The sequence below is a fragment of the Atheta coriaria genome, unplaced genomic scaffold (genome assembly GCF_025399875.1).
Source record: "Atheta coriaria isolate IRGN ID8LTWV9N9 unplaced genomic scaffold, Caltech_Dcor_3.1 hic_scaffold_9_pilon, whole genome shotgun sequence".
Lineage (NCBI taxonomy): Eukaryota > Metazoa > Arthropoda > Insecta > Coleoptera > Staphylinidae > Dalotia > Dalotia coriaria.
This window is the reverse complement of record NW_027045451.1, coordinates 13,316,576-13,333,486: the sequence shown is the minus strand read 5'-3', so window position 1 is coordinate 13,333,486 and position 16,911 is coordinate 13,316,576. Positions and strand designations below refer to the sequence as shown.

Below are 16,911 nucleotides of genomic sequence, written 5' to 3'. Positions count from 1 at the left end.
TATATAAATGGGCTAAATCATGTAATTGTAATAGCCAATCATTGCCAATCTACGTGATTATTAACAATGTCAGGTTTAGAATTACTCGCCAAGGTCTCATAATGTACTTGACTGCTGTAGCACATAAGTTTCGTTTTTATTCGCAGTTTTAGTCAAGCACAGTGCACCGAAGTGATTCAACCATGACACACGAAATTCTGGTTACAATTAAAGAAGGGCTATTGCGTGGCAATTTAGAGAAGACTCACAATGGTTATACATATTTTTCATTTATAGGCATTCCTTACGCCAAACCGGTCGTTGGAGATTTAAAATTTAAAGTAAGTGCTTTATATATCAAGGTTATAACAATTATATAATTAGTATCAGAATAGATTAAAATAAAGAAAATATTTCAAGGCCCCTCAACCTCCTCAGCCTTGGGAGGGCATTTTAGAAGCAAATAAAGAAAATAACCAATGCATTGGAAAAGATTTTGTACACAATTCCACTGTAGGGGACTTTGATTGCCTATATTTAAACACTTACACCCCTCAACTACCCCAACAAAATGTTCCCCTTAAGCCCGTTATGGTTTGGATCCATGGTGGTGCATTCGTTAGCGGCTCAAAAGATCGAATCATGTATGACCCTGAATATTTCATGGATAAGGATGTTGTTGTGGTTGCAATTAATTACCGGCTTGGAGCTTTAGGTAATGATAGTACAACATATTAGAAACTTTTATGCAATAAAAAACATCAATCAAAATTTATAGGCTTTCTAAGCTTAAAAGATCCAAAACTAGGTGTTTCGGGTAATGCAGGATTAAAAGATCAAGTAATGGCAATGAAATGGGTACAGAGAAACATTGCGGCGTTTGGGGGTGATCCAAACAACGTAACATTGTTTGGAGAAAGTGCCGGAGGTGCTGCTGTTTCTTATCAATTACTGTCTCCAATGTCAAAGGGTTTATTTCACAAAGCTATTATCCAGAGCGGAGTCGCAACTTGTTCATGGGCAGAAGGACATACTGATCTTTCAAAAGAGCTTATGAAGGCTATGGGAAAAACAGCATCAAGTGAAGCAGAAATTCTTGCCATTTTAGAAAACGCCACGAGAGACGAATTGATTAATGCTCAAGAGAAAGTCCCAGATGTAAGATTATTTTGAACTTCATATATCCATTTAGTAAACAAAATTAATCGACAATTTTCTATTAGATTTGGAAGCCGTGCAAACAAAGGTATTTGAGCCCAACTGTCGAGACATCAACTAGTGAAGAGCGTTTCCTTCCGGACTCTCCGATTAACATTCTAAAATCTGGAAATTACAATAAAGTTCCAGTTATTATAGGTGCAACTTCAAACGAAGGACTTCTGATGAATATCATCACAATGCATCTTAAAGATGACATAGAACCGGCGAATGACGCTGAGTATGCTCCATATTGGCTGAATGTATCCCATGAAAAGGCAGTTCAGGTGGGCAAAAGAATCAAAGATCACTACTACACCGGCAAAATTCCCAGTGATGAAAACAAACAGTGCTACTACGATTACATCTCCGACACCTATTTTCTTCGAGCCATTTTCAACTTTGCCAAAACTCTAATTGAGACATCTAATAATGATGTTTACCTTTACTACTTTGATCAAGTCACAAACTTGAACCAATTCAAACAATTATTCAATGGAGCAAATTATGAGGGTGCTTGTCACGGGGAAGATTTATTGTACATGTTTAAAACCGCTATGAGTCCAGCGGTAGATGTGAATAGTAAGGAATATCTTGGTATTCAGAGACTTACAACATGGTTGACCAACTTCGCCAAGTGTTCTAACCCAAATGGATTAGAACTCAATCCACTTTTAGGAGAAACGTGGCCAGCAGCAACGGAGAACCTGGAATATTTAAATATCGACAATACTACCTCAGTTAAGACAAATTTTGGGAAAAATGTCACTGAATTTTGGGACTCCATTGAAGCCGAATGTTGAACAAAGTCAGCGTTTGTTTCCATTATGTTAAAGCATTTTATTTTGCGTACATTGTATTCAAATAATTAATTGTTTTAAAACTAATAAACTACATACTCTTAAAAACCGTATTATTTTTTATTAATTCAATGAAGTTGATGTAAGTAAAGCTACCCCTCGCTCGTAGAAGCTGTGTGGATCTTGTCCAGGCGAAATATTTAAATCCACTGTAAATAGCAATTCCGTACGAGTCGAATTCAAATATACTGGTAGTGACAATCTCCCATTTAAAAGTTTGTCACCGCTCACTACACGTACCCAGCGCAAAAGCGTGATTGGCAATTCAATCATAATGCTGGAAGTAAGAAGCAGTTGATTATTCTTGCATTGTGCACCCTGCAACTTAACACCAACGACAGCAAAACAGTCTGATGGGACCTTGCTCTTATCTTGGGTATCGGTAATCGTTACATCAAGTTGTAATTCCTCCAATGGCCAGCTATTAGCTTGTGCCACACATTGCCTTGTCGCAGTAATATAAGCTTCCGGATTTAAGAGACCTCCCAGCCATACAGGGAAGCTTTGAAGCTCCTTTGCGCCAGCGCTAGATACCAAACTAGAAACTTCTTGCAGCTGCTTAACACGCTGACTAAAATCGGTAATCCATTGAATGACAGTGCATCCCCGCGGAACAGTGTATCTGCGCCAGTTACCCGGCAACATGCCTCGAACCAGTTCGCTGATCATTACACGGTGATAATTCGTCTGTTTCTTCGTTGCCTGACAGATCATGACTACATCGTTCAAGTCGTGAATAACTTCGATGAGCAGCTTGGATCCACAGTTGACTTCTCGTTCAAAGTAACGATACAACGGATCTTTAATGTTTTCCACAGTACGTTTTAACGTGTTCAAGCTCTTCGGCAACAATTTCAACCATGTTTCGGCTGAATTGTGCAGCGTCTTCATCCAAGACGGCCTGCCATCACCTTGTTCAGGATGTTCTTGCGAAATGTCTTCAACGCTGTAAGCGAGCTCGTCATCGTCCTCTAACTGCTGCATCTTCAGTAAGTTGCTAATTAAGTCAGTCCCCCGTGTTGTAAGCAACACTTTCTCCGCATTGTTCGGGAGTCCAAGCCAACTAGGTGTCTGCCTTTCTACTAGAGACTCGATCCACTTCAAGAAATGATCACGACGGGTACCGTCAGGCATTGTAATGTTTCTATTAGAATTCGAGCTCCCATCGATGTTACCAACAAGAGCAAAGTCCACTTCAAAACTGTGAGGTGTAAATAGTTTAGTGAGGAAAGAATGTAGAAGTCGTTGATCGAATACGTTATCAATTTTGCCACCGTAAATTGATTGGGACAGCAAAGTAACAAGTGCATCCCATGGTACTTTCTCTGGCGGCAAGTTTGTGCGTCCCATCGCAGTGCTCTCAATCCAAGTGTCCAAAGTATCGCAAGCCACTCGCAGATCGGACTCATTGAACTCGTAATATTTAGCCCAACCCAGGGGTACATAACGCAATCGTTCTTGTACGATGGAGTGGAACCAGGCCAGTAAGAAGTACAATCGAGCGCGTTCACTAGGGGCTTTCATCATGCGACTAGCCGGAACCGTACTAAACGTGCGCAACAAGTTCGCTCGAATACCTGGCGGTGGTTCAAATACGAAGATTCTTCCAGCTCTCAACAAATTAACCGGTAATTTAGGATTAATCTCCATTGTTAGGAATAGACGGAAGTTTGCATGTGGCTGCAACGAATGCAACTTTTTCTCGAGTTGTACCAACCATTGCGGCGCCAAATGTACATTTTTCAGCATAACCCAACGACCTGTCTTGCAGGCCATGTTTATGGCGCGTTCGGCTTGGTTGAAACCTTCAGCAGATCCAATAGCGATACTCGATATTTGTTTATTCAACTCGGCTGCAAGATCATCCACCCTCCCGGAAGCGTCAAATCCAGGAACGGAACAAAGCAATGCCGGCACGTTGGCACGTAGTTCCTTCTCGACAACCGCACCAAAATCAAGCTCATCTTCCGCCTTCTGCATGTAGTTGTCTCCCAAAACAGCATCGACAAAAACATGTGCCGCCGCAATCACCCGATCAGGCCTGAATGCTTGTATTAGCAACATCTGGTACATTGCCGTACCAATGGAACTCAGAGGCTTTTCTTCTTGCCACAATCGTGGTACATTTTGCTCTGGGGTACCCTGTTGTATCCACGCTGAAAACTCTGGCATTTCTTGTATTTTCTCCGGCAACTTTCTAAACGCAGACAGGCGTGATGCCAATCTCATCAGAGCTTCCTGTTGTTCGCTCAACAGACCATCAATAACTTCCCCGTCCTGCCTGTTAAAGACACCCTCTTTGCAGCGCAAAAAGAAGTTGAACTCTTCGTCCAAATTCGGTTCGTTTGCAACACCTTTGAGATGAATGCGACACAATAGTAGAGCCAATGTAAGACGATCCGTGTGTAGCATACCACGTGCTACGCGCTCATAGCAAACGGAGAATAAATCTTGCGTAATAATTTTTAACCTGGCTTGGTGATCGGAAAGAGCCTCTAGACGTGGATTACTCAGCAGCACACTGCTGAACATGTCCAAAAACATTTTCAGTGAATACTGATACAAGAAATGAACTTGATTCAAGCTGTCCATGGTGAAGTATGTATTACTGCACGCCTGAGAAAGTGGCAAATATTGTTGGGACACAGTTTCAATCTCTGAGATTACCTTATCGGTTTCCTCCACCTTTTGGCCAATCTCAGCGGCCTCCTGCTTGAGTGTTTCCAGTGTTGTAATCACACTATCATCGTCCAGAATCTTACCCTTAGCGTCGTTAAGTGCTTGCAACAAAGATTTCTCCAACTGTCTCAAACGCAAGTGGAACTCACCTTGCAATTTCAGCAAATCTGAACGCTTCTCATCAATATCGGGGCGCTCCGCTTTAAGTACCTTGTTCAAACACTGACTCTGCAATGAGCTTCTAGTCACAGTAAAGTTGACAAATGTAACTCTCGAACAAATATCTGGTGGGAACTCCACGGTCGGATCCCTAGTCGAAAGGAATATAACAAATGTAGGCGAGAGATCAATATCCTGATCACCAAGGGTAATCAACACTCGTCCGCCAGTTCTGCGCAATTCTCTGTTCAGTACGGGATTCAAAATCGGATCATAGTTTTCAACATCCTGCACTAGCAGAGGATTACCAAATCGTAGAGCTGACTCCAAATTCTTGCGGAATGAGTCGTCCAAGAAGCTAGTCTTGGTGATGCGCTTTTCTTTGAATTCATTCATGATGAACTCGGTGGCCTGGCCAGATGGATCGATTATAAGTGGGTAACGGTTAAAGCGTTTAATCATAATTGCATTTTCAGTGCACAGATCATCCGTTGGAAGGGCATTTGCCTGCCAGCGAAGACGTTCATCTGGATTAGACAAGTATTCGGTACGGGCAATATCAGGTCTGTATTGAATGCCCGCCTGGGTGAGATGTTGAGTCCAAGTTGTAAACAAATTTTGACGATAATGCTGATCGAAATAACCACCATACGCAATAAAAGCAGACGTCAGAAGAACATCACCAAGAATTGTAGACATTTGCGATCGGAACGTCTCGCTCGTTGCTTCCCAGCGTTCCCGTTCGATAACCAAAGATTTAATCAGAGCAATAGAACGATCTACCTTTGCCTGCACATTTTCCAAATCGCTCTTGATGGCCTGCGCTTGGGCGATCAATTGAGCATATTCTTCCTTATAGGATGCAATACTCTGCTCCAATTGACTGATGAGGTTCTTCATTTCATCGCCACGCTTCTTATTAGTTTCTGCTTGCACCTCCAATGAGTTCAATTCTTCGCGAAGTGGCTCTACCTTCTTCAACATATCGGCGTACAGAATCTGTGCCAAAGCCCATTTCACAAGAGGACCACAAGCGTTACTAGCATGGTTAACTTTCTCAAAGTTGTAATCTGGGTTGCTCAGGTAACGACTTCTCATTTTTTCGCGTACGTCATCAGTTATATCTTCTGTGTTAAAGTTAGATACAATAGTATTGATAAAGTTATCGCGCATAATGACTGCACGAATAGACTTCCAATCACTGGCGTTTTCGCCGAGCAGTAGACAAATGGATTCAAGTGCCAGCTTGACAACAGCAGGTGGATTCGCCATTGTTCGAATTTCAACTAATTGCTGCTTCTTGATCGATTTCACGGCAGCTTGGGCATCAACTACAGCAGGTTCGACTTGTGCGAGATCAGCCATAACTTCAGTACGCTTCTGTTCAATATGCACTGTTTGCAATGCCAGTTGTTGCTGAATTTCCTGGCTCTGTACCTTCTTCTTTTCCGCCTCCTGTTGATCTTTGACCATCTGCTTCAGTTTGGCATTAGCAGCTTCATTCTTGGCTTGTAATTCTTGCGATTTCACGGCTAAACTCTTTTGCATGTCTTCAACCTGCACGACGGTCTCAGCAATCTTACTTAAACCAACGTTCAGATGGTATTGCTGCTCCTCCAAGTCAGAACGTTTTTCGTTGTGTAGTTTCACGAAATGATGAATAAAGTCGAGGTAATGCCTTGGCGTGATTGCCATCGTGCGACTTCCCCGCTTACCAAGTCGAGCATTGGCCTTGTGAAGAGTTTGATGAACATAAACAAACGCATTTATAACTGCTTCACGATGTGTAGGTGTAGTAGAAATTCTATTGCATGCTGACGGGAAGAAATCAGGAATCTTCCAGTTCGGTCGATCCAAGTCAACACGATTAGTGAACTCCTTGCCTACCTGGAAAAGTGCTCCGTCAGACCAATCTCCAAACCAATTCAAAACGCAACGATTGAACAAGGCGGGTGATGTTGCAGCCCGATCCTTCAGTCCATCTGTTGACGGATTCATAGTAAAGACAACGTGCAAGTTGCGCATCACCTGACCGGTGAACCATTTATACAGTTCATCATTAGAATCCAGCATTAGGCCTTCGCGCTGTGCGCCTTCTTTGCACTGAGTCATTAATGTAGTGTATTCGTCCCCTTCAAATAAGCCGGGCACTTCCCCGTTTGCCAACAAAGTATTCATGCGTTCTAAGAAACTCGAGTCCAACATATTGGATTCATCGAGAATGAATGCGATCTTTTCATCCTTGCAGCCGCTGCGGCGCAAAACTTGACGCAAATCTTCATCGAAGTCTTCAGCGGTGTATTTATTGTGAACTTTAATTTGGAAGACGGACAGTCCATTCATCCATGCAACAAATCGAGATAATGTTGTTTTGCCGGCACCAGATACTCCAATTAGCAATAGATGACCCTGCGGTTGCCTAAATATTCGATCAATCCTCAGCACGTGATCCAATACTTCATCAAACAGCACCAGTGGTACATCCAGTTCCTCTTCGTAGAATATCTTTAGCCTTGCCTTGACGTAATCTCTAAGACGATCTCTCTCAACAGGAACATAGTCCTTCGACAACCAGTTGCTGTACAAAATAGGTCGCTCTAATGCAGAATCACAATTCGCAGACGGGAAATGCTTCTGTGCCACAGCATCGATGTTATCATTGGTCCAACGCCTCTCAACATCTTCAACCAACCTGTCTTGGAACAATCTCAATGCCTCGTGAGCCCATAAACGAACAAGTCCTTCGATCGGAAGATTATCCAACGGGCGAATGGCCTCGCATATACCGCGCACCCATCTGGTCATCTCACGCGGTGAATAAACATAGTGCGGTTGCATGTCTTGGGTAAATTTATCCTGCGATGCCAAGTAGAATTCTACCATTGCGTTTGTCAAAGGTTCGGCGTAACCGCGAAGGGCAGGCATCAATCGAAGCATTGCGCGCGTGAATGTGCCATAAATTTGCTTTAATGATGTTTCTCCAGGATAATCGACGTAAATAACAGGTACATGTCTCATGAATCGATGGGATAAAGGCTTTCTCCCAGGATCCGTCGGAGGATTGCAAGCACCAACAAACTGAATGCGCTCCAATGAAACCCAAGTTTGGTCGGATGCCCGGTAAAATCCTTTCTGCTCCACCAATTGACGCAGGAACATAATAACACGTTGTGTACCGTAGTTGTCCATATCTGGCAGATTGATTTCATCGCAGAAGAGTACCAACCATTTACCCAACTGGACTGGAGACAACACCATACCGTTTGGCGTTTTACGATATTCGCAATAATGATCGAACGTTTTCAAGAGTAACTCCGGAGTTGTGGCGGATGAAAAATTCAATCCCACGACTTCCATGTCTGGTAAAGCCCGCAAGGCAGAAAATAGGGTCATTGTTTTGCCAGAACCAGGAGGGCCACAAAGTACTAACGGTTTGTGCTCCGCTAGCCAGGTGTATAATAAAGACTCATGACGGACAGTATCCAAAGTCGGTACGACAATATCTGGAGAAGCAACCTTATGTGTTTCCACTTCGATTTGAGGTACTTTGTTTGACCACGGTTGCCAATCCCCATTTATATTTACCTCATAGTCCACAATCGGAATATTAGACACTGGTGGCAACGGAACCGTAGTCACACTTCTGATAAAATCGCCCAAATCAGAACGTACTTTAAGCTTGGCATCGCCAGCAAAACTCCATAGCAATGAATAAATCAAGCATTTTGGTATATACTGTTCGAGCTGTTCAGCTGGTAACGGAAAATCGGAGTGCGCATGATTATAATTCAGTACGTTTCGAACGCACTGATTCAACATTGAGAAGAGTGAACTCAGTGCTCTCAATCGTGTAAAATCCATGATGTGTTCTTGTTCCATGGCATATTCCAAACATTTGATAACCAAACCGTCGGGTTGCAAGAAAGGTTGTAAAATTTTTGCAACTTCGTTTTGTAGTTGCAGCGTAGGATTAAGTGTTTCGTCTGAATCAACTTTGCTTTTCTTGCCAAAAGTGTCATCATCACCTTCCTCCAATGGAATGCTATTCAGTGACATAATGAAATGCTCGAAAATCATTTCTGTCGATAGCACGTCCTCCGAGAACCAAACCATACCGCAACGCGAAACAGTCGCCAACGTAGCATACTTCAAATCTTGCACCTCAAACATGATGCGAACGTTCGGAGGCAACGACAATCGCTCACCATTCGGTAGAGTAAGTAGTTTGTTGTCATCGAGAACAGAGTTCAAGTTTTCGACCCATTCGGGATCTACATCACCATCAAAGATAATCCATTGCCGTTTGTTAATTTCGCCACGCACGTTGTCGATGATCTTACGCAAGATATGCGTGAATAATCCATCGGTCCATTCTCGTGTGTTTGGGTCCAAGACACCATACAACGCTTCCTTGCTGATTGCTTTAGGATCGATCACGTGAGCAACGCCTTCGATTCCTTCAAAGCGTTCCAAAGCCTTTAGCAATACGTGCCATGCTGAACTCTTGCCAGAACCACTCGGGCCCACCATCATCAGACCATGATTCAAGTTGGAGATTTGATATAGTTGGAGTACCTAAACAGAAATCCATGTTAAGTAAATCACAATAAAATTCAAGCCAAAATATAAACGTGCAAACGTGACCTGTAGTCAGTACCTTCTCTATCCAGGTATCTCCAATAATACCCTTCTAACGTGAAAGCATAAAATATAAAACTGTGCTAAAGTTCTAATTCACACAAACAGTATATAAACAGCATATGTACAGACTTATAAACTTCTGCAAAATTATAGTGTACAAAAATTCTACCAACAGAATAGAGAGCATTCTTACCTTTTCCATCCAAGCCGAGCCCTGTTCCTCTCCTTCCCCGCAGACTAAATACTCCTCTTGACATACTTTACGAATTTCGTCCTTCAATCCTTTCATCTCTGCTCTGGTGTACTGAACGTTCGGGAAGACGTCACTTAACAAACTAAACAGCAGTGGAATGTCCTCAGCGACCAATTTCGGTACCATGGTCTCACATACGGATTGAATTAAAATCTCTTGTTCCGGCAAATTCTCAGCAATGCTCGCTTCATCAATATTAGTTTCCCCACGTTGACGCATATTTTCTTTTATCCTCATGATGCGATCCCGCTTTACATTACCAGCCGACACGAGTACAGATTTCAGCGCTCGTAGGCCAAAGTCGTAATGCGATTGGTTTGACAATTGTTCATCACAAAGTTTGAAGAAAGGAACAATCTTTGAGGCGAGTTTTTCAGCACTGCGAAAACCTTGCGAGAATAACATCACTTCCGCAATAAGTTGACGATCTGGTGTAGTCATTGCAAGAGATCGGAAGAGTTTCTTCAAGTTATCTGGTAAGTTGCTGCGGCCAGCATAGCCCGGATTCATAGTGATGAAAATGGCCATGTCGGGTGATACCCTCACTTGTTTGCCAACCAACTCGACGCTAATGCTGCCGCTGGAAAGATTATCCTGCCCTGATTCGCGTTGGGATTTGAGTGCCTCCTGAATGGTCTGTACTTGTTGCGATACGGCGGACAGCATACGTTCCTCGAGACGATTGAACTCGTCGAAACAGCCCCATGCACCAACTTGGCACAACCCAACGAAAATCCGACCCATCGCTTGGAAGTCAAAGGTTTCATCGCAGTTAAATACGAGTACAAAACGACCGAGTTGGTTGCCCAAAGCCTTGACAGATTCAGTTTTTCCAGTGCCGGCGGGACCGAAGGGTGAACCGCCAAGCCTCGCCTCCAAAGCTTGCGTCATTGTTAAGTAACAACGATCCGTAAGAGGTGTTTGCACCAGACGATCCTGGACGCCAAGATATTCAAATCCATAATAAAATCTTGCGTTTGCCATATGTATGGTGAGTTGTTTGAGAACTTCAGACTGTCGTGGATCGAAGTAGAAACGCATTTCACAAAGCCATTCAAAGGCTTTGCTACTGCATATTCCGTTGGTTATTAATTTCCGTGTCACAGTGCGTTTATGAACGAATTCATTGATCTGTACAAAAAATAAACACAACACATTATAAAAAATACTTGCAACACTAAAAGAAACTTACCAAATGTTCCAATTTCTTTCGACGAAGTTGCGGCTGCTCTTGCAGCACTGAATCAGCAAGAACATTTAGTGTATTCTCAACATGTTGAAGGACCTGCTCAAGAACTCCCTTCTGTGGTTCGCTGTTCATCTTGACCAGGGCAGCTTCAACATCTTCACTCCAAAGAATTTGCGCCGCCAACACCACAATCTGCGCCTCGTACTTGTCCACCCAATTGATGAATGCTTTTGAGTCAATGTTATCCTTAAACTGCTTAATATCTTGTACAGCCTGCGCTAGACTAGACGCCAAAGTAACGCGCATTTCCTTCTCCACCATTGTTAGCCATTCGTTAATCTTGGGATGTTCCACAGTTGAAATCGCATTCAAGAAACGTACTTCTTCACCCTCCCGAGAAGCAATACCCAGAATCACGGTGCTATCTTCGTTGAGAAGAATTGATGCCACTCCGGCAAACATTTTCTTAAAGTGTTTTTGCAAGCGGGCAATATTTTTACTGTTGCCAATAATTTCCAGCAAATCTTCATCGCCGACGAAATAAAAGCGAGGGAAAGAAGTACGCTCGCGCTCAAGGTATTCACCCAACGCCTTTTGAATCTTGCCTAGCAAATCAGCAAGTCTTTCGAGGGCTTTCTGCACTCCCTGTATGTTGAGTACGTCCATAACCATTGGTGATTTACTCACTTTCTTCATAAGTCCCAAAAATTCCGAGCTAATGCTTTGAAATCTTGATGTTTCCACAGGTAATAACGTTTTGATGTCAGCACTGCCAGAAAAGATGCCTTCCAAATAAACCCATCGCCGTTGCACATCAATCCACACATCAAACAGAGCATTTATTCTATTCAGTTTTTCCTCCCATGTTAAAGCTTCCTCTTCAAAGACCTTATAATACGGAGATAGCTTCATAGCAGCCACCGAATTGATGTGTTCTTTAACTTTATTGAACAAATCATCCCAACCTCTGATAAGTTTCGTCTTGCTTTGATAGTTTATCAAATCCAGCTCGTAAGTCTGCCAACTCTCGCGTACCTGTTTCAAAAATTCTTCCAGAGCCATCTCACCTTGCGCCACTTGAATCACCTCTTTAACAACTTGTTCGTTCTTCTGTAAATTGACATTCCATACTTGTCCCAGTGTCAGGTCGGACAAGATCCAACTAACTCGCAAGTGACGCATAAGTTGTTTCCAATGGCGTTCTTTCAGTGCGTCAGACTTCAACTCGACAATCATCATATTCACCTTTGTATATGTCTGTAATGTTTTCTTAACATATTCGTATGAAGCGTATTGACGCAGCCTGGCCGGTAATTCTTTAAGTTGAGCGGACATCGCGTCCAACTGTTGGCGAAGTTTGCGCGGCTGTACTGAGAGCCAGGGCTTTTCGCGAGTTTCATCAATTTGTGTCCAGATCTTGGACAATTCTGACCAGACGCCACGCAGATCCTGCAACTCTTCGAACACGACCTGCATTTTATCTTCGCTGGTGTTGATTCCACCGGTTTCTTGTAATTCAAGCGCTTCTTTAGCCCTAGCTACCTTGTCGCGCTCTTCTTTGAGGCGAGCAAATTTGCTTTCGAACAACTGAAGTTGTACCAGTGCTTCGTCAGGTCGGAGATGTCCCTCGATTGGTTTACAGCGCTCCCAATCTCCAAGGAAATCATTAGTGCGGCTTTCAACGGCCTTATCCTCAGACATAATCTTCTGCTGAATGCTCGCCACCTGCGTTTGAATAGTGTTATCCTTGCGCTTGATGATCTCGTTAAATGCACTCCATTCACCCTCCAAGTTCTCAACATGCAGCCAATTATTCGGAAATTGGAAACGTTGGCGTTCCAAAATGCGTTGTCCTTCACGATAAGTAGATACTTGCTTTTCCCAAGACTTCATATTCCGCTTCAAATTCTGCACATATGTAATCAAATTGACAGCATCCGATGTAGATGCCGCCTCAATGCTCTGCGACTCCAAATCATTTCTGGACTTGGATACATCCGTGTGGAATTGGGTCATTTCGTTGCTCAAGAGGGAGCCAAACTTACTTAAAGTTTCCTTATGCCACGAATCGTATTTAAGAGACACTTTACTCTGCACCTTGGCGAAATCAATGATTACGGGACCAAACTCCATTCTAGTATCGGACGTGTCAAAAGTAGTTCGTGTTTTCTTGATATCGTTAAGACACTGCATCCACTTGGTAATCTCTACCCCCAGTTTACCGTACAAATTATCGGCCTGCAAATCCCACAACGCTTGATAAGTTAACCATTTATTGACGTAGTTTTGAATCTCATTGATCTTGTCTGAAATTGCACGGTAGGCATCCTCCAGCGGCTTGGTCCCACCAGGCAACTTAGTTAGAATTTTTCGGTAGCTTTCGTTGCCGTGTTTATCAACTCCGACCTGATACCGAGTGCTTTGCAAACGCTGCTGCGAAGTGACAATTGCTTGCCAGGCAAACATCTGCTGCATTATTTGGAAGCGCGCTTCTTCGATGCTCGGGAATAGATACATCGTCTGATTAGTGATACGAACTTCGTGCACCACGGTTTTAATCTCAGGATCACCCCCAGGTTTGTGTGTAGGTTGCGCTGGTGCGTCGGTGTCCATAGTAGTGTCGACTTCTTTGATGTTTCCAGTGAGAGCGTTTGTCCACGCTTGGATTCCAGCCTGAAGGCGAGCCGCTAGATTCTTCTCGACTTCTTCGTCAAGGCGGGCAACCCAAATATGCAAATTGGAGTATTGCTTCAGTGACAAATCATCTACGGAGTGTTGAATCTTTGCCAAAATCTCAGCGAATGTTTGTGCTGAGTAAGGGCATGTCTCTAAGGAGCGCACGTCAACTTCCAGTTGTTCACCAACAATCACCAGCTCTTCAACGCGTTCTTGAAAGTTTACGATCGCATCCGACAAACGTTGGGAGTACGGTTCCAGTTTGTAGCTTTCCCACACGAGTTGAATACCTTCAGCGATCAGAACTTGAACATCCTTGCGCATTCCCGCGACGAGTGGCACAATGCTGGCTTTATCTTCAATCTAGAATTACAACAATTGATTACAATTTGATATCAATCATTATAAAACATCAAACATGCTTAAATCAGATATACCCTGAAGAATAAAGAAGAGAATTTAACAATCATGCCACGACGACGTTTATCATTATTAAGTATGTTGTACCTTGTTGGCTCCGGGGAGCAAATTCCGGTTCAGCTTCATACACAAACACAATCGCATTACATCGTTATCCCCTCATTAAACTACAAAATAACCTACCTTGTCTAAAGTCATCTCGTAAGCACGAATGCTTTCAATCAAAGAGATAGCAAACGGATACATCAGATTGGCGGTGTGTGCTTTGTTGACAATCGCAAGCGGTACCCGGAATCCTAGCACCTTCATATTTCGCACTTCCTTCGACAGTGTGATAATTTCAGGTAAAAAGTTGACCTTCAACTTCAGAACATTTCCTCGCCCACTCCGCGATCGCACGGCTTCGATGATAAAGATTCTACCGGCCACCCCAAGATTTCTAGCTTGCACGTTCTTGGCCCAATCTTCAAAGATGACTTCAGTCTTCAATTTGGAGCGAAAACTATCACCATCGGACTTTAATTTTTGCCCATCAATGTGGTTTTCCCATCCCTTGCCCAAAACATCCTCGACTCGCCGTAAATAAGTTGTCAGTTGGTGATCAATTTGTTTCGCCCAAATAATCGATCCCGCAACGGGCGGGAGATCGCGGACCTTGCTATTCCGGGCGCAATTACTCGCCGGATATTGCACTTTGAATTTTTCATGTAGTGCTTCAATATCGTCCTTGACACGCTGTATCAAATGTGTTTGGTACTCCCTGATAGCTCCGCGAATGTGAGGTCGCACGAATAATGCGTTAAAACGCGAAAAAATGCGGAACATTTCATTTGCATTCTTCGCAGTGCCAAGCTGATCGCGCAGATGAGCTGTGATCCGCGCTTCTACACGATCAATGCGCTCCTCGTAACGCTGAACTGCAGCATCCCAGGCATCCTGACCTTCCTTCGAGATATCCAAACAATCGACTTCTTTTACATTCTCGTATGCTAAGTTGACTTCTTCAATTGCATTGGCATCGGCAGCGTCAACGGTAAAAGTGTCGGGTTTCGGTGCTTCAAGATCAGCCATGTCTGCCTCATTGAAAGAGGACACATCCCGAATAGATGGGCGTAAAACACGCACAATAACAGTGCGCAACTGCTCATGTTGTCGGCGAAATTTGCGAATTTGCTCCATTCGCGTCTGCAGCTTCTTATGTTGCGCTGACAAACGCCACACCATTTTAAGTTGTTCATCGCGTTTCTTCTTAACGATATCACTATTGAAAAAGAAATCGATTGTAGTTCGAATCATTATAAGATAAGATTGTAAACTCACCGAAGTAATCCCTGTAGTTTCTCGTATTCATCTTCCCATGTTGAGAATACCTCGAAACATTGAGTCATTACTTTTTCAAACTCGTCGAATGGAATATGAACAAGTCTTCGTGTGCCGAGAACTTTAAGTAATTGCCCTCCGAGGTCCCTGGACACGGCTTCCACCAATCGAAGACAGCGCTGAATCGGATATTTAGTCGCTTTAACTTTTCTTAGATGTGAGAAAATCAACTGAACAGAAGCACGAATGCGCTCCAGTTCGGTAGCAGACAAAAGATCATGAATCGGGAAATCTTTCATCAACGGATTGTAGTTGTTAACCGTAGCCAACGCTTGCTTCAATCCAGTATCAGTGTCAAAAGAAACAGTGGCATGGAAACGTTTACCATGTTTTAAAATCTCTAGAGTAAGCGCAACTTCTAAACCTTCGCGTTTCTCCTGAATTCTGTGCAATGCCCTCTCCAAGTTCAACCAGAAATTGATTTCTTGTAGTGCTGTTCCTGAAGATGGATCTCTATCTAATTTCGTGACCTTCTGAATATCTTTTATCCACCTGTTGACGCCATTTTGCAAAGCGTTGAGGAAGTTTGAATCTTCCAATTTATCTCCAAAATCTGCGATCTTTGGTTTACGCCCTTCATCCGCACACTGCTTGATCATGCTAGCAACATTTGGATGGGGTGGAAGCGTCACATCTGGTATATCGATGTTCTGTTGCAAATGCAATAAGCCCATCTCCAGCTCAGCAATGGTTTTCTCAACATTAGGTGCCATCTTGTCCCCGTCCCTATCAGCACGACCTGATTCCTTCACATAGGATTTGAAGAAGGGCGCGACTGTTTTGCTGATATAGGAATGTAGGTTTTCATATGGGGAACCTTCACTAAAATTCATCACCCGTACTTGAGACCGAATGCTCTTATCAGCCTCAATAACGGCCCCGCGCTTGATAATGATAATACTAGACATTTTGGAATTGGTATAATGGACCTCATTGCTGATGTAGTAAGTGATTGGTTCTTTTTCCTCCTCGCCTTCTGTCTGATCGTCGTCATCTGCGTGTGAAACACGGGATACGTCAGCACGTCAGAAAACACCGTTAGAAAATAAAAATGGAAATGATTACGATACCTTTTGACGAATTGCGTTGAATGAACAAAGTGCTGGCCTGCGACTCCCCGATGAACTTGGCCAGGCAATCAAGGTTGTTCTTATCTTCAAGTGCAACGGTTAACGCCGGCGATTCTGAATGGCCGTCGTCTTCCGGCAGGAGCACCTGGGCCGCATGCCGCACGTAATTGATAAAATCTTTCAGTTCGACAACCACTAGATTCTGCGTCTCCGAGCCAGTTTCACTGGCCTCCAAGGAGTCGCCCATTCTTATTAGATTTGATTAGATTCTCATTTGAGTGAATATTCTATAAAACCGATCACAAAAACAGACTGACCGAACTCGATGCCACGGTATTAGTCACTCAAGTGAATTTATGTGCGCCCAACCTTACCTACATGAACACTACCCAATTGCACTGCTTGCGC

The 16,911-nt window shown here is 43.4% G+C and overlaps 2 protein-coding genes across 5 annotated transcripts; one reads left to right on the top strand and one right to left on the bottom strand.

Annotated features, from left to right (window-relative positions):
• Positions 1-136: 136 nt before the first annotated feature.
• Positions 137-2,084, top strand: LOC135798876 (esterase B1-like). Its single transcript, XM_065311849.1, has 4 exons — positions 137-320; positions 400-694; positions 758-1,137; positions 1,203-2,084. Exons 1-4 carry the CDS (start codon positions 183-185, stop codon positions 1,977-1,979), a joined length of 1,590 nt encoding a protein of 529 aa, XP_065167921.1. The 5' UTR covers positions 137-182; the 3' UTR covers positions 1,980-2,084.
• Dhc64C (dynein heavy chain, cytoplasmic) lies at positions 1,992-16,858 on the bottom strand. 4 transcript variants are annotated; one of them, XM_065311838.1, is made up of 8 exons: positions 16,504-16,858; positions 15,374-16,427; positions 14,237-15,314; positions 14,141-14,173; positions 10,961-13,996; positions 9,709-10,899; positions 9,532-9,564; positions 1,992-9,449 (listed from the first exon to the last, which is right to left on the bottom strand). In XM_065311838.1, exons 1-8 carry the CDS (start codon positions 16,748-16,750, stop codon positions 2,100-2,102), a joined length of 14,022 nt encoding a protein of 4,673 aa, XP_065167910.1. In that variant the 5' UTR covers positions 16,751-16,858; the 3' UTR covers positions 1,992-2,099. The 4 variants fall into 4 exon arrangements, with proteins under 4 accessions (XP_065167910.1, XP_065167911.1, XP_065167912.1 ...); XM_065311839.1 differs by lacking the exon at positions 9,532-9,564; XM_065311840.1 differs by lacking the exon at positions 14,141-14,173.
• Positions 16,859-16,911: the final 53 nt, after the last annotated feature.

What these genes read in the sequence shown, in the direction of transcription:
- LOC135798876 (XM_065311849.1), top strand. Translation starts at nt 183, where the DNA reads ATGACACACGAAATTCTGGTTACAATTAAAGAAGGGCTATTGCGTGGC. An exon ending in TTGGAGATTTAAAATTTAAA is followed by an intron (nt 321 to 399) that starts GTAAGTGCTTTA and finishes AAATATTTCAAG; the next exon opens with GCCCCTCAACCTCCTCAGCC. An exon ending in CTCAAGAGAAAGTCCCAGAT is followed by an intron (nt 1,138 to 1,202) that starts GTAAGATTATTT and finishes ATTTTCTATTAG; the next exon opens with ATTTGGAAGCCGTGCAAACA.
- Dhc64C (XM_065311838.1), bottom strand. Translation starts at nt 16,750, where the DNA reads ATGGGCGACTCCTTGGAGGCCAGTGAAACTGGCTCGGAGACGCAGAAT. An exon ending in AAACTACAGGGATTACTTCG is followed by an intron (nt 15,315 to 15,373) that starts GTGAGTTTACAA and finishes CTTTTTCAATAG; the next exon opens with TGATATCGTTAAGAAGAAAC. An exon ending in GAAAGAAATTGGAACATTTG is followed by an intron (nt 10,900 to 10,960) that starts GTAAGTTTCTTT and finishes TTTTTTGTACAG; the next exon opens with ATCAATGAATTCGTTCATAA.